The sequence below is a fragment of the Triticum aestivum genome, chromosome 3A, assembly GCF_018294505.1.
Source record: "Triticum aestivum cultivar Chinese Spring chromosome 3A, IWGSC CS RefSeq v2.1, whole genome shotgun sequence".
NCBI classification, from domain to species: Eukaryota; Viridiplantae; Streptophyta; class Magnoliopsida; order Poales; family Poaceae; genus Triticum; species Triticum aestivum.
Window position 1 is genome coordinate 52,984,577 of NC_057800.1, and position 24,701 is coordinate 53,009,277.

Consider the following 24,701-nt stretch of genomic DNA (forward strand, 5'->3'; position numbering starts at 1 on the left):
CATAGTGTAAATCATTACCAACAAAAGATTTGTTGATTATTACACATCAAAGTTGAGCCATCTATTTTTTATACGATTTCACAATTTCACATATTTAATGGGCCCTAAATTTTAATTATTATCTCGAAATTTATTTACCTCTAATATAATCTTGTATATTTTCTTGTGATTTCATTAAAAAATACATGTTATTTCCTTATTTGAAAAACATATATTTTTACTTTCTTAGATTGAAGTAGTACAAAAGGTACAATAATTTATAGTTTTTCTTTCGGGCCAACAACATTCAAGGTGGTATTTCTCCATGTTTTACAGTTTATGTAAGCTAGCCAAATGTGCTTTCAACATGCTATCCTTACTCATATGAGAATGAGCTTGTAGCATACTTCTGATACTAGCCATCCAAAAAACCTACATCAACAGCTCAAAAGACTAATGAAAAGTTTAAGTTGGATAAAATTATCTCCTACTATCATTTTTGTGGCAATATTGATGGCCTAATAATTTCCTACACATTACCATAGATTTGGGTACTTATGGATAACGATCTAGTGCATGCCTATTGTTCATCCTATTTTACTTGATGTGGTCTAAGAGAGAAATATTCCTAGCTATGTTGAACCTAACTTAGATATAATTTACACTTATTTGTTGTTTTCACAGAATACTTTCTATGTGTAGAATTTAAAAGTGATATCCTACATAGCATGTTTTTATATATTTATTCCTAATTATGTTCATGATCTCATGGAACCCCTGATATTTATGGTGTGATCCATTTTTCTGACATGGAGAAGGGCCAATGTTTTCTAAATCAATCAAATGTATTATTGAAATAAATCTAATTATTCTAATGTGTAGGTGGTGGAACAATTTTTCTAGAAATATTGGACTAAGTTATATTCGTTGTCGCGTGGTGGAGAGCTACACTTGGGCCTATGTGGTATATTATCAGAGAGGTTTCAAACTACCAAGACGTATTATCGCAATGATGATTGTACTTATTACGACTGTGGATGACACATATGATATTCATGCTACCATAGATGATTGTCGGAAGTTACATGAAGCCATACAAAGGTGGAGTGGTGGACATTATATTTCTTACTAATCAGATTTATCTTTACCTATGAAACACTAATAGTTGTTTCCTATTAGCCATTTGCAAGCTCAAATATTTATGCATGGGCCAATTATTTAGTATAGTGAACCAACTTTTATTGAAATTATGTCAGTCATAATGACTAAAAAAATTAAACTGGATGTGCTAGATTGTGTATAGATACAATATCTTGGATAAGACATGAACACATATTTGATATGAAGGGTTCCAAGATGACACACCGCAAAGAATAGGATATACCTTATATGCCTCTAGAAGTTAGTAGGAGATAATGTAAAAGGAAATCACACATGGTGAAAATTGACTGATGAGATGGTCTAATGCACTACACAGGGAACTGATTTGTCTCCAATGCAACACTATAAGCACATGACCTAAATTTAGAAATGTATGCAATATGGAATTTAGCAATAAAAAATAGCAACAATGATGACTGGTGTCGCCTCAGTAGGGCCAACACCCCGCCATTGTCGTTAATTAGACGAGTTCAAGATACATCGACCACAGATACACCATTGTTAGCATGGATCTAACAATGTTTCTAGTAGATGAAGGAGCTGCCACCATAGAGTCAAGGTGAAGTGGCATTTTTTGGGAGGTGGGGAACAACTACATCGTCAACGTACAAGGGTTCGTTGCTAGAGGATGGAAGACACATTTCTTCTCTGTCAAGGACCACCCGTCGTAGATATGTCTATGTCGCACAACTATAGCAAGCATGAGGTCACTGAGCTCCTCACGGTCATCCACTACCACTAACTGGTAACCTGGATGTGTCGGTTCTGAGGACACACATATGTGGAGATGAGAAGCTATCATTGAACGTAGGTAGTACTCTAGATATCTGAAGTTGGCTAGTATTTGATGCATCATTAAGGGAAGGATGTTATGGGTTGTGACCTTCAACCATATGGTATCGTTACAACATCACCCACATACCCGCTAAGACAAAATGTAGCTATGCAGTTGCACAAATGTGTATTTTTTGAAGCATGTGCGATTGGTTTGCCATTGCACATAGTTGGGAGGTCATGTCATGGAGGTGGGGCAACACAAGGATCACATCAAAATATCTCGCAACAATGGTTAAGACCAAGGCAAAAAATTTACCCAAGTTCAGGCCCCGTGGTGGGTAATAATCCTACTCCCCTCGCTGTCGGTTTCTCACTATCTCAAAATATATTACACGAGTATTTGGTGGCTAAAGGAACTTATAAACTAGTGGGTCAAGATCCCATCGATCTCTAGTTCTCGGCATGGTTGGCGATCTAGAGTACTTTGAACCAATCTTCCAAATTGCTCATAGTTGCTTCTGATTGAGTTGGATTGTGATTTGCATATTCCTTTTATGCCTTAGCCTACAACTCCTTTATATATGCATCTAGGGTTTAGTACAAATCAGGTTGACTCACGCGTACTCTAGCCGTTATACGACGGAGAGAATAAAGTTCTGGTTAGCTCATATGAAGCCAGATTCTTGCGCATATTCTTCCATCAACCCTGATTTCCTTATTTTGTAAATCGTGAGATAGAATCTTGTAGTGAGATGTTGATCTTTTATCTGGATCTGCCATCAGTAGGTCTTCATCTAGAAACAATTATGAGCACAAACAAGCTAATAGAAGTGTCTCACTATTTTCTTTTGTGCCACACACAATTGGTCCTATAGATGGGATGAAAGTGCCGTTGATATTCTACCAGAGTACCTCAAGAGGTTGTATATGGAGTTGCTGATAACATTTAAGAATATTGAGGATGAAGTGCCAGCCAACGTCGACTACAATGTTTCCTACCTTAGAAAAGCGGTAATACATACATGCCCTTTCTATGTTAGAAAATATTCATGATTATGCTTTAGCCCTTTTGATTAAGTTATTTCGCTTATCTTTTGCATGCACCCATGAATACAGTTTCAAAATCACGTCAGCGGTTATCTACAAGAAGCCGAATGGTCACACAATAATCACTGGCCAAAATTTGAAGATCAAGTAAATTTGACTAGCCTAACGGTAGGCGGACCAACACTATCGTTGAGTGTGATGGCAGGCGTGGATAGAAAAATAATGAAGCAGTCACTCGATTGGGCAGCTGGCGTACCCGACGTTGTTATAGCAGGTGGAAAGATTGTACGTTTCATGAACGACATTGCTGCATTTAAGGTATAAATTTATATATTATTTGAAGATTAATTATAATAATAATATGTAAACACTTCATGTCGCTTTACGTATATTAACAATGCCGTATACAGCGTCGGAAGTGCAAGGGTGATGCAGCAAGCTCCGTGGAGTGTTACATCCATGAGCATGGAGTCACAGACAAGGTGGCCATTGCAAGGATCGATGAACTAATAGAAGAGGAATGGAAGATTTTGAACAAAGCTCGCTTTGAAAATCATGCGCTTCTCCCAGCCTTGCAACCAATTATTGATTTAGCACGCAGCTCGTCATTGTTCTATGATAATAGGAACGACGTGTACACAACAAGTACACATCTTCAGGAGACTGTCGAGAGCCTATTCCTCAAGCCCATCTAGCCTTAAGACCATTATACTTCCTCCGTTCCTAAATATTTGTCTTTCTAGAGATTTCAACAAATGACTACATACGAAGCAAAATGAACGAATCTACACTCTAAAATATGTCTATATACATTCGTATATGGTAGTCCATTTGAAATCCCTAAAAACACAAATATTTAGGAACAGAGGGAGTAGTACGCAACTATTGGCTGTTTAATTCTTCCACATATTTTTTCTTAGTTTTCTTATGCAAATTCAAACCTTACTTTCCCCAGTGAGTCATGTGTTTAGATGCATGAGCCTGCTCCATCTGCGTTATCTATATAAAATAAATGTTTTTCCCACGATGCACGTGAGAAAATTGTCACATATGTTCAAATATCGTCATATTCTCATTTGCAACCAGAAGAACTGTCATATTCCAAAAAAATACGGGCATATTTCAGACCTTGACATGTTGAAATTTAAAGTTATCATATGGTGGTCGTCGTGTGTTGTGATATTTGTCTTGGAGTGAATGTGACCTGAATGTGAGACCTGGGTAAATTTAATGTAATGTCCATGTGAGATTTGGTGATGACCAATTTGCAATGAAACTCTTCTGAATTTGGTTTGTAGGGTTAGCTGCAAACCATAAGTGAAACTAAAATTTTAAATTATTTTATTATATAACCACCTTTGCACGTGAACCTGATAGGAATATATGCCAGAGCCAACCATGATTGTGTATTATTATCCTAGTCGGTTATGTATAGGAGCACCCCAAGGAATAGAACTGTGATGTTAATAATGCGGGACATTCACATGATAGGAGTGTTTACGCGACGACATGCAGGCATGCATATTACATGTAACAACAACAATAAATGTTGATTTTTAAACTTGAAAATGTGTTAACCCTCAAACCACATATATGATTTGCATTTTGTCTTCATTGTTGGTTTCGTCTCGACAAGAGATTGGATACTAGATCCCATGTGTAGTTTAGATGGAAAAAATCATCTTAACAAGTTTTCATGGTGTTGGTATTAAAGTTGCCACAGTCAGGGTGTTGGTATTAAAGTTGCCACGTGGCATCTTTGATACAAACACGGTGAAAACTTAGACACAAATATAAGGTAACTTTCCTTATCTTGGGGTGGCAACAAATGCATCTTAAAACTTGCCACCTAGTAATTAATGAAGTAGCCATTGTGTTTATATTAAAGTTGGTACAAAGTCAATTTTCCAATATGGTAGCAAAATTTTCCAATGGCAACTTCATTTATCATGGGGTGGCAACTTTAGGGTCAGTTTTTTGTCAGAATATATTCGAGTGGGATATAGCTGAGAGTCACCCAATGATACAAAACCAGTAGTGAAAACAGATTGTAAATTGGACATATGATTTAACCTAGAAAACATTTTTGTTTTAAAGAATGTTATACTTTGCTTACATCATCATATGCATGCATACAACCACCCATTAGACTTTGCATGCTGTGATTGGGTCACGGCAAGATGAGCGAATGCTCGCCCATTATAAAATCTGTAGAATTATATATTGGAGACAGTTTTGTTTATGTAGCCAACTACGGGCTGATTATGTTTGGCTGGGTTTCTACACATTTCAAGGATTATGTTATTCGAGGTTTTACAAACCAACTGAGGCCAAACTGTTCTAGCCAATTTCATATAATTGAGTTGGATAATATACGAATACTATCTCCATGGTATAACCGACTTAGAGTTGTGTACTAGAACCGACTGGGAAACCATGTTATGTACTAACCAGGACCAGGAACATAAATAGGGGGACTGGCAAGGGCCGTGGCTCCTCCTAGGCTCTCACAAATACACGTATACCTGCTTCCTAGTCCTCCATATGTGCCAGAAAATTTGTTTGATTCAGATCATTTGGCCCCCTCCTAGCATTACATGACATGTTTGAACCCTCCATCTTAAAGTTCTGGCCCCAACACTCGTGAGGATATGGTCGGCTTGGGCGGGAATGACATTGTTGAACCTCTTGTGATAATCATTGCCGCCGGATGTGAAAGGTCTACATCTAGGATATCTTCACTATCGAAAAGCTAAAGCCCATGGAAGGCATTAGGGGTGAGCAATTGGCATCTGCCATCGCCAATGTCAGCTAGAAGGTGGCGACGCTCAACAATGATATCTTGATGTGATAGTTTTCCTGTGTCAAGTGTACTTGTCAGGAGGAGTAATTTTGCGAGGCCGACCTAATCACTGGCCTACAAGGAGGCTTCTGCCTTGTTGGCCTCTTCTTGTCCTCTCAGATGTTGTGGTGGGTCATCAATGGTGAGGGCCACAAAAAGGGAAGCAACGGTCACATTGAGCGCATCATGGGAAACATCCTCATTGAGCACAAGGTGGCGCCAGTTGCTACTCACGACACTTGTGGTGGAGGTAATGATGACTTACTAGATGTGATGATCAAGCTACAGGAGGCCGATGATAACCCACAAGTATAGGGGATCGCAACCGTTTTTGAGGGTAGAGTATTCAGCCCAAATTTATTGATTCGACACAAGGGGAGCCAAAGAATATTCTCAAGTATTAGCAGCTGAGTTGTCAATTCAACCACACCTGGAAACTTAATATCTGCAGCAAAGTGTTTAGTAGCAAAGTAATATGATAGTAGTGATAACGGTGGTAAAAGGTAACGATAGCAAAAGTAATATTTTTTGTATTTTGTAGTGATGATAATAATAGCAACAGAAAAGTAAATAAGCGGAGAACAATATATGGAAAGCTCGTAGGCAATGGATCGATGATAGAGAATTATGCCGGATGCGGTTCATCATGTAACAGTCATAACCTAGGGTGACACAGAACCAGCTCCAGTTCATAAATGTAATGTAGGCATGTATTCCGAATATAGTCATATGTGCTTATGGAAAAGAACTTGCATGACATCTTTTGTCCTACCCTCCCGTGGCAGCGGGACCCTAGCGGATAACTAAGGGATATTAAGGCCTCCTTTTAATAGAGTACCGGAACAAAGCATTAACTCATAGTGAATACATGAACTCCTCAAACTACAGTCATCATCGGTAAGTATCCCGATTATTGTCACTTCGGGGTTAACGTATCATAACACATAATAGGTGACTATAGACTTGCAAGATATGATCAAGAACTCTCATATATTGATGAAAACATAATAGGTTCAGATCTGAAATCATGGCACTCGGGCCCTAGTGACAAGCATTAAGCATAGAAAAGTCATAGCAACATCAATCTCAGAACATAGTGGATACTAGGGATCAAACCCTAACAAAACTAACTCGATTACATGATAAATCTCATCCAACCCATCACTGTCCAGCAAGCCTACGATGAAATTACTCACGCAGGGCGGTGATCATCATGAAATTGGTGATGGAGGATGGTTGATGATGATGATGGCGACGGATTCCCCTCTCCGGAGCCCCGAACGGACTCTAGATCAGCCCTCCAAAGAGAGTTTAGGGCTTGGCGGCGGCTCCGTATCGTAAAACGCGATGAATCCTTCTCCCTGATTTTTTTCTCCCCGAAAGTTAATATATGGAGTCAGGGTTGAGGTCGGTGGAGCGTCAGGGGGCCCACGAGGCAGGGGGCGCGCCCCCACCCTTGTGGACAAGTGGAGGCCCTCCCGACGTGGATCTTCCTTCCAATATTTTTTATATATTCCAAAATAATTCTCCGTTGATTTTCAGGTCATTACGAGAACTTTTATTTCCGCTCAAAAATAACACCATGACAATTCTGCTGAAAACAGCGCCAGTCCGGGTTAGTTCCATTCAAATCACGCAAGTTAGAGTCCAAAACAAGGACAAAAGTGTTTGGAAAAGTAGATACGACAGAGACGTATCAACTCCCCCAAGCTTAAACCTTTGCTTGTCCTCAAGCAATTTAGTTGATAAACTGAAAGTGATAAAGAAAAACTTTTACAAACTCTGTTTGCTCTTATTGTTGTAAATATGTAAAGCCAACATTCAAGTTTTCAGCAAAGATTATGAACTAACCATATTCACAATAACATTTAGGTCTCATGTCTACTCATATCAATGACATAATCAACTAGCGAGCAATAATAATAAATCTCGGATGACAACACTTTCTCAAAACAATCATAATATGATATAACAAGATGGTATCTCGCTAGCCCTTTCTGAGACCGCAAAACATAAATGCAGAGAACCTTTAAAGATCAAGGACTGACTAGACATTGTAATTCATGGTAAAAGAGATTTAGTCAAGTCATACTCAATGTGAACTAATAGTAATGAATGCAAATGACAGCGGTGCTCTCCAGCTGGTGCTTTTTGATAAGAAGATGATGACTCAGCATAAAAGTAAACAGATAGGCCCTTCGCAGAAGGAAGCAGGGATTTGTAGAGGTGCCAGAGCTCGGTTTTGAAATAGATATGAATAATATTTTGAGCGGTATACTTTCATTGTCAACATAACAACCAAGAGATGGCGATATCTTCCATGCTACACGCATTATAGGCGGTTCCCAAACAGAATGGTAAAGTTTATACTCCCCCTCCACCAACAAGCATTAATTGTTGGGTAACGTAGTAATTTCAAAAAAATTCCTACACACACGCAAGATCATGGTGATGCATAGCAATGAGAGGGGAGAGTGTTGTCTACATACCCTCGTAGACCGAAAGCGGAAGCGTTAGCACAACGCGGTTGATGTAGTCGTACGTCTTCACGATCCATCCGATCCAAGTACCGAACACACGGCACCTCCGAGTTCAGCACACGTTCAGCCCGATGACGTCCCTCAAACTCCGATCCAGCCAAGTGTTGAGGGAGAGTTTCGTCAGCACGACGGCATGGTGACGATGTTGATGTTCTACCAACGCAGGGCTTCGCCTAAGCACTGCTATAGTATTATCGAGGTGGACTATGGTGGAGGGGGGCACCGCACACGGCTAAGAGACAATCAACTTGATCAACTTGTGTGTCTAGAGGTGCCCCTGTCGGTGTCAAAACCGGCGGATCTCGGGTAGGGGGTCCCGAACTATGCGTCTAGGCGGATGGTAACAGGAGACAAGGGACACGATGTTTTTACCCAGGTTCGGGCCCTCTCGATGGAGGTAAAACCCTACGTCCTGCTTGATTAATATTGATGATATGGGTAGTACAAGAGTAGATCTACCACGAGATCAGAGAGGCTAAACCCTAGAAGCTAGCCTATGGTATGATTGTATGTCCCTACGGACTAACACCCTCCGGTTTATATAGACACCGGAGAGGGCTAGGGTTACACAGAGTCGGTTACAATGGTAGGAGATCTATATATCCGTACCGTCAAGCTTGCCTTCCACGCCAAGGAAAGTCCCTTCCGGACACGGGACGAAGTCTTCAATCTTGTATCTTCATAGTCCAGGAGTCCGTCCAAAGGTATAATCCGGCTATCTGGACGCCCCCTAATCTAGGACTCCCTCAGTAGCCCCCGAACCAGGCTTCAATGACGACGAGTCCGGCACGCAAATTGTCTTCGGCATTGCAAGGCGGGTTCTCCTCCAAATTCCGTGTACCTGTTGAATAATGTCCGGTTTCTTGTAAATGTAGCGCTCCTTGGCTTCTACGCCCAATAATGGCCGTCTTCCACGTGTCAAACGAATACGAAAAGTCAGGGTATTTTTACATTTACACCCCTAGCCGCGTGAATGAGCCGCCTATTTAAGGGGACGAGGATTTAGATCCAAACCACACCTTATCCCCTCCGCGAGTATTCATCAGAGCGTATCCGACAGAGGTCCATTCTATCATGGCCGGCCGCCGCAGTTCCTCCTCTCGTCCTTCCATCCCTCAGCCCGGAGATTGGGAGAGATGATCCATCCTGCACAGCGAGCTAGTGACGCTCCAGACCAAGGGATTTCTCCCCCCGGCCTATATGGTCCCGGTTCGAGCCGGACTTGCCACCTATAATGGCGGAGAGCAAGCGGAGAGCGCCCCCAATCCCTCCAAAGGAGAGCGGGTATGCCTTGTCCCTTACTTAATAAGAGGGCTCGGATTTCCAATTCATCCGTTTCTCCGGGGGCTCCTGGAGTTCTATGGCCTCCAGCTACACAACCTCACGCCTGCCTCCATATTGCATATCGCGGGCTTCGTAGCCCTTTGCGAGCTGTTTTTGGGCTGCGAGGCTCATTTTGCGCTGTGGAAAAGGCTATTCTGCCTTGTGCCCCATTCTCAGAAGGGGCCAATATATCAAGTGGACGGAGCCGAAGTGTGGCACATTACCGGGACCGGATATCTATCCGGAACCCCAAAGAAGGCGTCCGAGGGCTGGCCTTCGGAATGGTTTTATATAGAGGACGTCCCGCTGCCGAATCCTGTCCGGATCGGCCTCCCTGAGTTCGACAGTGCTCCCCTAAAGAAGCGCCTAAGCTGGCGTCCACGGAGCCCTCAGAGGGAAAGCGTCAAGGACGTTCTTTACCTGATGGGCCGGATAAGATTGTTAGCTCATTCCGGACTAACCATGATCGGGGTCATGGCCGCATGCATCATGCGAGGGGTGCAACCGCTTCAGTATAGAGGCCACCCCATGTGGGACTTCAACGGGGAGGACAATGCCACCCGCCATGGCCGTAAGGGATCGGATTCAGCTGCCGCTCTAATAAAGATCTTGTCCGCTTTGTACAAGGGAGAAGAGGAGGAATTTCTCCGCGCCAACCCACATGGTGGATTTTCTATGTACAATCCCCCAAGTTGGGTAAGTGGACACTTTTACTTGCCCATCCGTTTTATATTCCCATCGTTAAATATTCAGTCTAACGACTTCAACGCAGGAACTGCGCCAGGCTGTTAAAGAAATAAACAGCCCTCCTCCACAGCCCGAGGATCCAGGACGGTCCCTCGACCCGGCCTCTCAAGAGGATCCAGACTTATCTGTGGAGCTGATTGATGGGGTGTTTCATCAATTGAGCAAGAACAACGCCTTGGTGGCCATTACGGCCGATTACCCAGGGCTACTCCCAGCCTCACAGGTAACTGAGACCGAAGTCCCAGCACTTTGAAAAGGGATCTATCCTCGCGTGTTTTCGATTGTCGTATGACAACCGTGTTTTGCAGGGGAGGTCCTTGAGATAGGAGGCCGAGCCTGCAGTGACTAGCCAACGAGAGTCGGCAAGGCCCCGCGGGCTGAAAAGAAGTGCGGTCCAGACTGAGACGCCGGCGCAAAGGTATAGCGCGCCATCTTATTCCCAGGTGTTATTCCTTCAAGGAATATTAATGCTCGTGCTCTCTTCAGGACGAAGAGACCTCCCCGGACTATATCTGGAGAGGTTGCCAATTGCGCCTCCACCAGCCAGGCTCCAAAGCCTGGTCCGTAAGCGGAGGTGAACACAAGGCACGCACCGGACGCTCCTCCGATAGAGGATGCGGACAGGCTGTCTGCCACCAATTCTGAGGTGGAGAGTGCCATGAACCACAGGCGTCGCCGGATAGTTCTTCGTGACGCTTGTTTCTCCCAAGAGGCATTGGATGCCTTCAATTCGGGAGATGCGTACCTCCGTGCCGCTCAAAATGGTCTAGCCAAAGCCACAGAGCAATATGTAAAAGACATACGGGTAAGAAAATTTTGGTAATTATATATATACCAGTAGCCCCCGAGACATGAAACAGTTAGAATAACTGATTTAAGGATCATTTGTTATGCAGGTTCTTACAGAAAAGAATACCCTACTGTCCCAGGAGCTGGAAGAGTGCAAAGGCCAACTTCAGGCCGCACTGGCCGCAGCAGGGGAGCCCAAGGAGACCCCCTCTGGTAATATACGCTTCGAAAGATAAGTATTTTGCAAAGTGCGGCGTGGGTGCAAATCTGACAAATGAAATTGCAGATGGCGCCGGATTAAATCCGAAAAAGCAACAACTCCTACGCCAGCTGAAGGCTGGTGAGAGTGTGCTGACAAAGGTGAGGCGGGAGAAGAACGATCTCCAAGATGCCAACACCAAGCTGGGCGTTGAACTGAAGGATGTTCGTGCCCAGCTGTTGGACTCCGTTAAGGAGAATCAGCGGCTTCGACGCGGCATATTTAGTAAGTGCTTAAGCGAACTTTGAAAAAAGAGTTCGGCGAGGAAGTCGACTAACAGAGTAATGTCTGTAGGTATGCTAACAGGTCGTCCTGCAGAGGAAATGCCCAGTTCTACGGGTGACCTTCTTCCCGAGCTCTCACAACTACATGAGCGAGTTCAGCAGGTGATGCAAGGCGTCGCCCAGGCCTTGTGGCCATCCGTCTCCATGCCTGAAGGCCTTGGAGAGATTGTAGAGAAGCTGAAGGGAGCGCGGCGGTGCTTCCGATTGTGGAAGATGTCGGCCTACCATCAAGGCGCCAGGGAGGCCTGGGCCATGGTGAAGACACGCTACACGAAGGCTGACCCAAACCACCTGGCCGAGGTCGGACCCATGGGGCCCGATGGGAAGGAGATCCCTGTGAGCTTAGTATACGGCCAAGTAGAATTGGCCGCAAAGTATTCCCAACAGGACTGTAAGCTAGACAGCCTGTTAGATGGTATTGAAGAGGAATACAATCAGTCAGATTGACTATGTAATTTTAATAGACATGTGTAATGCCTTCTAGCCGGATTGTAGATCATTTGTCATGGCCGACCTTTTCGCTTCAACCTCGGGACCTGACGGTCCGGAGTGTATCCGAATACCCTCGCGATTATATAAGAACCGGAGTATGCATGGAGACCAGGCGTAGGGGTCATTAGTGCTTGAACAGACAAGTGCCCAACTAGTTATGTTATATTACATGGTTAGTAAGAAACATCTTCCAGGGAGAATAGTTCCGTTAGGGGTTCCTTTCCCTGGGAGGCATGCCCTAAAGTGCATGTTCATTCTGTGAAAAGAGACGCAGGAAAAACATCTGGGGGCATATAGATAAATAAGTGAAAAAGATCATCTTTAGTTCACCGACCGAATATTCCCTTAAGAACACTAGCTTTCGGCTTCACCCAGCCTGAGGTACACATTCGGCTGACCCGGCAGTAACAATCGCGGAGGTGCTCCCTTTACCACCTAGCCGAACAATCGGGAACGTAGGGGTAAGCACAGGAGCGAGGCAACCCACCTTGGCCAAAACTTAAGTCATATCGATGCATATAATGGTGAATAAAAGGTACATGCGAAAGTGTGATACATGTGTTGGGCATGAAGCCCGTATAAATAAGCTTCTGTTTAAAGAAGCCCCCAGGTTTAATGAGCGCGGATAGCGCGTCACTTTATGAGCCTTTAAAGGCTATAAGAGAGGGAGAGAGGGGAGAAGGAGAGAAATATAAGACAGAAAGTATATAAAAAATGGACAGAGGAAGGAGACGAACACAGAGTCTGGCGCTAGGCATAGAATCTTCGGAGACGGGCTGCATTCCATGGGTTCGGCTCGAGTCGGTTATCCGATGCATCTCGCAGGCGGTACGCTCCACCAGTCAGGACTGGGTCAATTATGAAGGGACCTTCCCACTTGGGCTTGAGTTTGTCCTTTTTCTTGTCCGTCAGGCGTAGAACTAATTCGCCAACATTGTAATTTTTGGCACGTACTTATCTGCTTTGGTATCTTCGAGCCTGCTGTTGATAGAATGCGGAATGGGCTTTTGCCACGTCACGCTCTTCCTCCAAGGCGTCCAAACTGTCCTGCCGATCGAGCTCGGCTTCTCTTTCTTCGTACATGCGCACTCGAGGTGAGTCATGAATTATGTCGCAGGGCAAAACTGCCTCTGCGACGTACACCATGAAGAATGGTGTGTATCCGGTGGTGCGATTCGGCGTGGTCCACAGCCCCCCAGAGTACGGAGTCGAGCTCCTCTACCAGTGCGTATTAGATTCCTTAAGGGACTGCACTAATTTGGGTTTGATGCCGCTCATGATAAGACCATTTGCATGTTCGACCTGGCCGTTAGTTTGTGGGTGATAGACGGAAGCATAATCGAGCTTGATGCCCATGTTTTTGCACCAGAGTTTTACCTCGTCGGCCGTAAAGTTCATGCCGTTATCAGTGATGATGCTTGGGGGATGCCATAACGGTGTACAACCCCGGATATAAAGTCTATCACCGGTCCGGATTCGGCCGTCTTAACAGGCTTGGCTTCTATCCATTTGGTGAACTTATCCACCATGACCAGTAAGTATTTTTTCTTGTGGGTTCCGTCTTTAAGGGGTCCAACCATTCCAAGCCCCCAGACTGCGAAGGGCCAAGTGATGGGGATAGTTTGGAGGGCGGTGGGTGGCATATGGCTTTGGTTTGCAAAAAGCTGGCAACTGATGCATCGTTGGACTAAGTCCTCGGCGTCAGCCCGGGCCGTTGGCCAATAAAAGCCTGTACGGAAGGCCTTGCTTACAAGGGACTGAGCTGCAGGGTGATGACCGCCGAGTCTGGCATGAATTTCAGCCAGGAGGTTCCGCCCTTCCTCTTCGGAGATGCACCTTTGAAGGACTCCGGTAGTGCTTTTCTTATAAAGCTCTCCCTCATGGAATTTATAGGCTTTAGATCACCGCACTATGCAGCGTGCCTCATTTTGGTCCTCGAGGAGTTCCTGCCTGGTAAGGTAGGCGAGGAATGGTTCTATCCACGGGGCGATGACGGCCATTATTACGTGGGCTGAAGGTGTTATTTCATTGGCAGAGCATTCAATTATGTCAGAGTGTTCGGTGTCGGGCAGTGCGGTTGGGTCCGGGCTGTTATTGCCGGGTTCCCCTTCCCATACTACGGATGGCTTGAACAGCCTTTCCAAGAAGATGTTGGGGGGGGGGGGACTACATCGCGTTTTGCGCCGATGCGTGCCAGGACATCTGCCGCCTGATTATTTTCCTGGGCTATATGGTGAAATTCGAGCCTTTCGAACTGAGCTGACATTTTTTGGACGACATTGCGATAAGCTGCCATTTTTGGATCCTTGGCATAAAAGTCTCCATTTATTTGGGATATTGCGAGGTTCGAGTCCCCGCGCACCTCTAGGCGTTGAATGCCCATGGATATTGTCATCCGGAGACCATGTAAAAGGGCCTCATATTCGGCTGCATTGTTGGAGTCTGCGTACATTATCTGGAGTACGTATTAAACTGTGTCTCCTATGGGGGACGTCAAAACGACGCCAGCCCCTAGACCGGCCAACATTTTGGAGCCGTCGAAGTGCATGACCCAGTTTGAATATGTGCTGTACTCTTTAGGGAGTTCGGCCTCCGTCCATTCTGCGACGAAGTCGGCCAAAACTTGCGACTTGGGATAGATCGCTTATGTACGGGTGGGTGGGTGGAATCAAATCCGAAACCTCACCCAATCTGAGACCCAGGGGCCAAGGAGTTTCCGAACTCGGAAGTTTGGATTCTTGGATGCCGTCCAATGAATCTAGCCCATCGTCCGACTTGAAGTTCAGGTCTTGAGTGATGTCCTCCCCTCCGCGGGTATCCGGTTTGGAGGGATCAGGAATCCGGGCGTAGCTAGTCCTTAAGATAGATGAAGGGTCGCTGCACTGTCCCTCTACCACAGCAACGTGATGGGTGACCTGGGAGAGTTAATCTCTCTCAGATCGGGTTTAGGTCCAATCTGGTCGTAATCCGTAGCGACTCCCAGGGCGGCGATGCAATCCAAGAGCTCGTTTAGGGAAGAGAGCTCCATTGGATCTAGCTGCTCGGCGAATTCCGAGCTGACGTCAAGATTGCTTTCGATGACCCAAGAGGTCATCGTCGGCACAACAGCCGAACAGGCAGTCATAAGGAAACCACCTAGACGGAGAGTTTGGCCGACAGCCAAAGCTCCCTTAGCAACGGTGCCGTCTTTAAAGACGGGATGAGGCATCCTTCCTGATGGCGATAGCATAGAGGAACTCTCAATGAAAGCACCAATGTTGGTGTCAAAACCGGCGGATCTCGGGTAGGGGGTCCCGAACTGTGCGTCTAGGCGGATGGTAACAGAAGACAAGGGACACGATGTTTTTACCCAGGTTTGGGCCCTCTCGATGGAGGTAAAACCCTACGTCCTGCTTGATTAATATTGATGATATGGGTAGTACAAGAGTAGATCTACCATGAGATCAGAGAGGCTAAACCCTAGAAGCTAGCCTATGGTATGATTGTATGTCCCTACGGACTAAAACCCTCCGGTTTATATAGACATCGGAGAGGGCTAGGGTTACATAGAGTCGGTTACAATGGTAGGATATGTACATATCCGTACCGCCAAGCTTGCCTTCCACGCCAAGGAAAGTCCCTTCCAGACACGGGACGAAGTCTTCAATCTTGTATCTTCATAGTCCAGGAGTCCGGCCGAAGGTATAGTCCGGCTATACGGACACCCCCTAATCCAGGACTCCCTCAGCCCCCCTGCCCCTGTATATAAAGGAGCAAGGGGGAGGCAGCCGACCTAGGAGGAGGGCGCGCCAAGGGGGGAGTCCTACTCCCACCGGGAGTAGGACTCCTCCTTTCCTTGTTGGAGTAGGAGTGAAGGAAAGAGGAGGAGAGGGAGAAGGAAAAGGGGGATGCACCCCTTGTCCAATTCGGACCAGAGGGGGGGGGGCGCAGGCCTCCTTCCTTTTGGCCTATCTCCTCTATTCCCGTATGGCCCAATAAGGCCCATATACTCCCCAACGAATTCCCGTAACTCTCCGGTACTCCGAAAAATAGCCGAATCACTCGGAACCTTTCCGAAGTCCGAATATAGTCGTCCAATATATCGATCTTTACGTCTCGACCATTTCAAAACTCCTCGTCATGTCCCTGATCTCATCCGGGCTCCGAACTCCTTCGGTACATCAAAACATATAAAATCATAATATAACTGTCATCGTAGCGTTAAGCTTGCGGACCCTACGGGTTCGAGAACTATGTAGACATGATCGAGACACGTCTCCGTTCAATAACAAATAGCGGAACCTGGATGCTCATATTGGCTCCTACATATTGTACAAAGATCTTTATCGGTCAGACCGCATAACAACATACGTTGTTCCCTTTGTCATCGGTATGTTACTTGCCCGAGATTCGATCGTCGGCATCTCAATACCTAGTTCAATCTCGTTACCGGCAAGTCTCTTTACTCGTTTCATAATACATCATCCCGCAACTAACTCATTAGTTGCAATGCTTGCAAGGCTTAGGTGATGTGCATTACCGAGAGGGCCCAGAGATACCTCTCCAACAATCGGAGTGACAAATCCTAATCTCGAAATACGCCAACCCAACAAGTACCTTCGGAGACACATGTAGAGCACCTTTATAACCACCCAGTTACGTTGTGACGTTTGGTAGCACACAAAGTGTTCCTCCGGTAAACGGGAGTTGCATAATCTCATAGTCATAGGAACATGTATAAGTCATGAAGAAAGCAATAGCAGCAAACTAAACGATCAAGTGCTAAGCTAATGGAATGGGTCAAGTCAATCACATCATTCTCCTAATGATGTGATCCCGTTAATCAAATGACAACTCATGTCTATGGTTAGGAAACATAACCATCTTTGATCAACGAGCTAGTCAAGTAGAGGCATACTAGTGACACTCTGTTTTTCTATGTATTCACACATGTATTATGTTTCCGGTTAATACAATTCTAGAATGAATAATAAACATTTATCATGATATAAGGAAATAAATAATAACTTTATTATTGCCTCTAGGGCATATTTCCTTCATTAATCCATGGCTTGCTCGAAACAACGAGTGCTTCCAACTAACAAGAGTCCCGGGGGAGTTTTGTTTGCAGTTATTTTGATTTGGTTTGCACAAATCATGGGACTGGGCATCCCGATGACCAGCCATTTTCTCGTGAGTGAGGAGTGGAGTCCACTGCTACCTCTTGAGCACTGCGTTGGTTTTCCCTTGAAGAGGAAAGGGTGATGCGGTAAAGCAGCGTAAGTATTTCCCTCAGTTTTTGAGAACCAAGGTATCAATCCAGTAGGAGGCCACGCACGAGTCCCTCGCACCTACACAAACAAATAAAATCCTCGCAACCAACGCAATAAAGGAGTTGTCAATCCCTTCACGGTCACTTACGAAAGTGAGATCTGATAGATATGATAAGATAATATTTTTGGTATTTTTATGATAAAGACGCAAAGTAAATAAAGCAAAATAAAAATAGCGCGAGAAATAGCTTGTTGACGAGAGATTAATATGATGGAAAATAGACCCGGGGGCCATAGGTTTCACTAGTGGCTTCTCACGAGAGCATAAGTATTATGGTGGGTAAACAAATTACTGTTGAGCAATTGGCAGAATTGAGCATAGTTATGAGAATATCTAGGTATGATCATGTATATAGGCATCACGTCCGAGACAAGTAGACTGACTCCTGCCTGCATCTACTACTATTACTCCACACATCGACTGCTATCCAGCATGCATCTAGAGTATTAAGTTCAAAAGAACAGAGCAACGCTTTAAGTAAGATGACATGATGTAGAGGTATAAACTCATGTAATATGATATAAACCCCATCTTGTTATGCTCGATGGCAACAATACAATACGTGCCTTGCTGCCCCTACTGTCACTTGGAAAGGACACCACAAGATTGAACCCAAAGCTAAGCACTTCTCCCATTGCAAGAAAGATCAATCTAGTAGGCCAAACCAAACTGATAATTCGAAGAGACTTGCAAAGATAACTAATCATACATAAAAGAATTCAGGGAAGATTCAAATATTGTTCATAGATAAACTTGATTATAAACCCACAATTCATCGGTCTCAACAAACACACCGCAAAAGAAGATTACATCGAATAGATCTCCACGAGAATCATGGAGACCTTTGTATTGAGATCCAAAAAGAGAAAAGAAGCCATCTAGCTAATAACTATGGACCCGAAGGTCTGAAGTAAACTACTCACACATCATCGGAGAGGCTATGGTGTTGATGTAGAAGCCCTCCGTGATCGATGCCCCCTCCGGTGGAGCTCCGGAAAAGGCCCCAAGATGGGATCTCACATGTACAGAAGGTTGCGGCGGTGGAATTAGGGTTTTGGCTCTGTATCTGGTAGTTTGGGGGTACGTAGGTATCTATAGGAGGAAGAAGTACGTCTATGGAGCAACGTGGGCCCCACGAGGGTGGAGGGCCCGCCGGGGGGGGGGGTAGGCACGCTCCCCTACCTCATGCCTTCCTGGTTGATGTCTTGACGTAGGGTCCAAGTCCTCTGGATCACGTTCCTTCCAAAAATCACGTTCCCGAAGGTTTCATTCCGTTTGGACTTCGTTTGATATTATTTTTCTGCGAAACTCTGAATAGGCAAAAACAACAATTCTGGGCTGGGCCTCCGGTTAATAGGTTAGTCCCAAAAATAATATAAAAGTGTATAATAAAGCCCAATAATGTCCAAAATAGAATATAATGTAGCATGAAGCAATCAAAAATTATAGATACGTTGGAGACGTATCAAGCATCCCCAAGCTTAATTCCTACTCGACCTTGAGTAGGTAAATGATAAAAACAAAATTTTTGATGCGGAATGCTACTTGGTATAATTTTTTAATGTAACCCTCTTAATTGGGTATGAATATTCAGATCCGAAAGATTCAAGAGAAAAGTTTAATATTGACATAAAAGCAATAATACTTCAAGCATACTAACTAAGCAATTATGTCTTCTCAAAATAACTTGGCCAAAGAAAGTTCATCCCTACAAAATCATATAGTTTAGTCATGCTCCAGGATAGCAATGAATCAAGAGTGTCATGTATGAAAAATTATGAACAGTGGCTTTGCCACAAATATAATGTCAACTACATGATTATGCAAAGCAATATGACAATGATGAACGTGTCATGATAAACGGAACGATGGAAAGTTGCATGGCAATATGTCTCAGAATGGCTATGGAAATGCCATAATAGGTAGATATGGTGGCTGTTTTGAGGAAGATATAAGGAGGTTTATGTGTGAAAGAGCGTATCATGTCACAGGGTTTGGATGCATCGGCGAAGTTTGCACCAGCTCTCAATGTGAAGAAGGGCAATGAACGGTACCGAAGGGGCTAGCAATGATGGAAGGGTAAGAGTGCGTATAATCCATGGACTCAACATTAGTCATAAAGAACTCATATACTTATTGCAAACATCTACAAGTCATCAAAAACCAAGCACTACACGCATGCTCCCTGGGGGACAGATTGGTAGGAAAATACCATCGCTCGTCCCCGACCGCCAGTCATAAGGAAGACAATCAAAGAACACCTCATGTTTCAAATTTGTTGCATAATGTTTACCATACGTGCATGCTACGGGACTTGCAAACTTCAACACAAGTATTTCTCAATTTCACAACTACTCAACTAGCACAACTTTAATATCACTACATATCTTAAAACAATCATCAAACTTCTCTTAGTATTCAGCACACTCATAAGAAAGTTTTTTTACTAGTCTTGAATACTTAGCATATTAGGATTAATATCCCAATTTAAGAAAATTACCATGCTGTTTAAGACTCTCAAAATTATATAAGTGAAGCATGAGAGAATAATAGTTTCTATAAAACAAATTCACCGCCGTGCTCTAAAAGATATAAGTGAAGCACTAGAGCAAAAACTATATAGCTCGAAAGATATAAGTGAAGCGCATAGAGTATTCTAATAAATTCTGAATCATGTGTGTTTCTCTCAAAAGGTGTGTACAACAAAGATGAGTGTGGTAAACTAACAAATAAATAATCAAATAATACAAGACGCTCCAAGCAAAACACATATCATGTGGTGAATAAAAATATAGCTCCAAGTAAAGTTATCGATGGAAGTAGACGAAAGAGGGGATGCCTTCCGGGGCATCCCCAAGCTTTGGATTTTAGGTTTCCTTATATTATCTTGGGGTGCCATGGGCATCCCCAAGCTTAGGCTCTTGCCACTCCTTGTTCCATAATCCATCAAAACTTTTACCCAAAACTTGAAAACTTCACAACACAAAACTTAAGGTAGAAAATCTCGTGAGCTCCGTTAGCGAAAGAAAAGAAAACACCACTTCAAGGTACTGTAATGAACTCATTCTTTATTTATATTGGTGTTAAAACTACTGTATTCCAACCTCTCTATGGTTTATAAATTATTTTACTAGCCATAGATTCATCAAAATAAGCAAACAACACATGAAAAATAGAATCTGTCAAAAAACAGAACAGTCTGTAGTAATCTGTAGCTAACGCAAGTTCTGGAAACCCAAAAATTCTAAAATAAGTTGCTGGACGTGAGGAATCTATCTATTAATCATATTCAAAAATAATTAACTAAATAGCACCTGCTAAATAAAAATGGCAGCAATTGTTGTGAGCGCTAAAGTTTCTGTTTTTTTACAGCAAGATTAAAAAGACTTTCCCCAAGTCTTCCGACGGTTCTACTTGGCACAAACACTAATTAAACACAAAAAACACAACCAAAACAGAGGCTAGATAAATTATTTATTACTAAACTGGAGCAAACAGCAAGGAATAAAAGTAAAATTGGGTTGCCTCCCAACAAGCGCTATCGTTTAACGCCCCTAGCTAGGCATAATAGCAAGGATAGATCTAGGTAATATCATCTTGGGTCTTTAAATTTTTAGCGGAGTTATGCTAGATTCTGGGAGGTTCTTTACGTTTCCCTTCATATTCGGAAATTTTGAGATCTAAAGAGTCCAACCGCTTATTGCAAAGGTAATCAACATATTCCTGCGGTGGAGATTCCCGCTAACACTCTTAAGAGGTTCAAGAGATTTTTGTAAAATCTTGGTTACTTCGAAAATTTTCTCAAAACCTTGTGTTTCTTCTTGGGTATGATGAGGCCCCTTTTGCTGAGGTAGTGTTCCCACTATACCCTCTATAATTTCATGCACAATACTGGGATCATTTTCAATAAAATTGCCTTTGGCAACGCAATCCAAGAGTTGTCTATGAGACATATTCAATCCAACATAAAAGTGGCGAAGCAGAATTGTAAAATTCACCTCTAGGGTGCAATTACGATAAAATCCCATCATTCTAAACCAAGCATCTTTTAAGTTTTCTCCTTGTCTTTGTTTGAAGTGAAGAACCTCAAGCTCGGGAGACAAAGGGGTAGAAAGAGGACTAGCCATAACGACAAGCAAGCGATCCAACACACAAGCAAACAAGAAACGGGCAAAAAGAGGCAAATAGGGAAAGAGAAGGAGGACGGAGAGAGAGGGCAAATAAAACGGCAAGGGTGAAGTGGGGGAGAGGAAAACGAGAGGCAAATGGAAAATAATGTAATGTGGGAGATAAGGGTTTGTGATGGGTACTTGGTATGTTGACTTTTGCACAGACTCCCCGGCAACGGCGCCAGAAATCCTTCTTGCTACCTCTTGAGCACTGCGTTGGTTTTCCCTTGAAGAGGAAAGGGTGATGCCGTAAAGCAGCGTAAGTATTTCCCTCAGTTTTTGAGAACAAAGGTATTAATCCAGTAGGAGGCCACGCACAAGTCCCTCACACCTCCACAAACAAATAAAATCCTCGCAACCAACACAATAAAGGGGTTGTCAATCCCCTCACGGTCACTTACGAAAGTGAGATCTGATAGATATGATAAGATAATATTTTTGGTATTTTTATGATAAAGACACAAAGTAAATAAAGCAAAATAAAAACCGCTCAAGAAATAGCTTGTTGACGGGAGATTAATATGATGGAAAATAGACCCGTGGGGCCATAAGTTTCACTAGTGGCTTCTCTTGAGAGCATAAGTATTACAGTGGGTAAACAAATTACTGTTGAGCAATTGACAGAATTGAGCATAGTTATGAGAATATCTAGGTATGATCATGTATATAGGCATCACGTCCGAGACAAGTAGACCGACTCCTGCCTGCATCTACTACTATTACTCCACACATCGACCGATATCCATCATGCATCTAGAGTATTAAGTTCAAAAGAACAGAGTAACGCTTTAAGTAAGATGACATGATGTAGAGGGATAAACTCATGCAATATGATATAAACCCCATCTTGTTATCCTCGATGGCAACAATACGATACGTGCCTTGCTGCCCCTACTGTCACTGGGAAAGGACACCACAAGATTGAACCCAAAGCTAAGCACTTCTCCCATTGCAAGAAAGATCAATCTAGTAGGCCAAACCAAACTGATAATTCGAAGAGACTTGCAAAGATAACCAATCGAACATAAAAGAATTAAGAGAAGATTCAAATATTTTTCATAGATAAACTTTGTCGGTGGGAACGACACCTATGGGATCACAAGAATCCCTACCGTGGTTAGCGGGGCGCGGGGTCATGAGAAGAGCGGATCTAACAGGTAGCACAAAGTTCGTTTATCCAGGTTCGGGCCGCGAGGATGCGTAAAACCCTACTCCTGCTTTAGTGGATTGTATATCTGTGTTCTTGAGCTAGCTATGGGGCGTGAGGAGCTCCAAAAAGCCGAATCCTTCTCCTGGTCGCCTCGGGCCTCCTTTTATAGAAAAAGGGGTTGCCACAGTGGCACACAGGAGGTGGAAAGGGTACAGTGATGCGAGGTTATCCCTCGCATTACATGACATGGCGCATTTAATGCGTCTTGCTTAGGTGTCCTTGCTTTATCGGGGACGGGGGAGAAACCTGTCTCGTCCGTCGCCGCTCCTTCTTGTGTCGACACGCGCCCTGGCCAGCGACGCCTGTGATGCCATGTAGGTAGGCAGGCAGCTGAGGTGGCGCAGTGGTGGGTCTTCACGAAGATCTGCATGCCGCCACGCAGGTGCCTGCTCAGCTGGTTGGGTCGGCAGCTACATGCGAACGACGGTGGAGGTTTAGTCGGCGTGGGCCTGGTGATGGTCTTGTGGATGTCCTTGGCAAGGGCCTTGCCGGGGCCCCGACAAGGGTTTTGCCGAGGCACCTGCTGTCATCCCCGGCAAGGTGCTTGCCGGGGGCCTTGTGATTTTCCTCGGTTGGGATCCGGCCAAGGGTCGTCATCTTCTATAGTGTGTATCTGATCTTGAATGTCTTCACAAAGATCTGCATGCCACCACGGGGATGTTTCCCGAATCCTTGCCCCATGGGGGCAGTGGACTCAAGGGTGATTTGCTCCATAGGTGTGGGGCGAGTTGCCGCGACAAGGGTCTTGCCGGGGTTGCTAAAACTGTCTCCCGGCAAGGATCTTGCCGGGGGAGTCCGCTTCTTCCCCTTTGCTCTTCGTGGTCTTGGCCTTGGCGTCGTTCCAGTTCTCTTGAGCTTCGGTCTTACCCTGGCTCACCTCCCTTGCCTTGCTTGGTGTGGTGGTGCCCATGGCTCAGACTGCCCGTGCATAGTTATAGGGGTACAAAAAGTGTACCCCTCTTTTTGTACATCGACAGGAGCCCCCGGGCCTGGGTCACACATAAGCGCAACGCGGTGTTGGGCTAGGCCCAAAAATGGTGCGCGGGCAGGCGGGGCGGTTTTTACCGCGGTAAGGTTCTTCGCGCGCTGCGCTTCCCACGACTCCCGCGCGTGGCGCAGCATGGGGAGGTGCGCGTGACGTTGGCAGCATGCGCGGGGTTGGGCTCTGCACACATGCGTCATGTCGTAGTAAAGGGGCAGTTCGTGCCTTCCCCATAAATGGAGGGAGGCGTGGAGGCGCGGCCCATTTACTGAATGGGGCCGAGGCGCGGTCCTCGAGGCGTCCACTCCCCACGATCACGGGGTGGGGAGAGGTCGCCTCACCCGTCCCCTCGGTTCTGCACGTCCGCCATGTGTCTCCCATGTGCATGGGGTGGCAAAGGGTGGAGGCGGGAAACCGGGCCGTCACTGGTTGGGGTAGCGGGTCGGCCCTGGCTCCCTGCGCCTCCCGTGTCTTGATTGGCCGAGCGGGGCGGCCAAGCCCCATCTCCGTTCCCTTATAAAGAGCGGGAGGGGGGGAGGTGTCCCGCATTCTTCCATCTTCTTCTTCCTTCAGCTTCTGCTCCTCCCTTCCATCCGTCATGGAGAGAGGAAATCCCGGTCCTTCAACAGTGGCGGCGAGGGTCGCCGCTCGACAACGCATCCCTCCTTCTCCTGCGCCTGCGGTGGCAGAGCCAGCCGCGATGGGAAGGGGGAGGGGGCGAGGCCGTGGGCGAGGCCGGGGCGCTCGGGGAAGAGGAGGACGGGGTGGCGTGCCGGCCTCGCCTCCG

At 45.0% G+C, this 24,701-nt stretch overlaps 1 protein-coding gene across 1 annotated transcript in view; it reads left to right on the top strand.

Moving 5' to 3' along the window:
• LOC123056752 (tau-cadinol synthase-like) overlaps positions 1-3,659 on the top strand; it is a 6,059-nt gene extending 2,400 nt beyond the window's left edge. Inside the window, exons 3-8 of the mRNA XM_044480036.1 lie at positions 664-709; positions 862-1,080; positions 1,545-1,613; positions 2,823-2,928; positions 3,034-3,282; positions 3,375-3,659. Of these exons, the coding sequence (XP_044335971.1) occupies positions 664-709; positions 862-1,080; positions 1,545-1,613; positions 2,823-2,928; positions 3,034-3,282; positions 3,375-3,659 (974 nt within the window). The remainder of the gene's footprint in view (positions 1-663; positions 710-861; positions 1,081-1,544; positions 1,614-2,822; positions 2,929-3,033; positions 3,283-3,374) is intronic.
• The last annotated feature ends 21,042 nt before the right edge of the window (positions 3,660-24,701 follow it).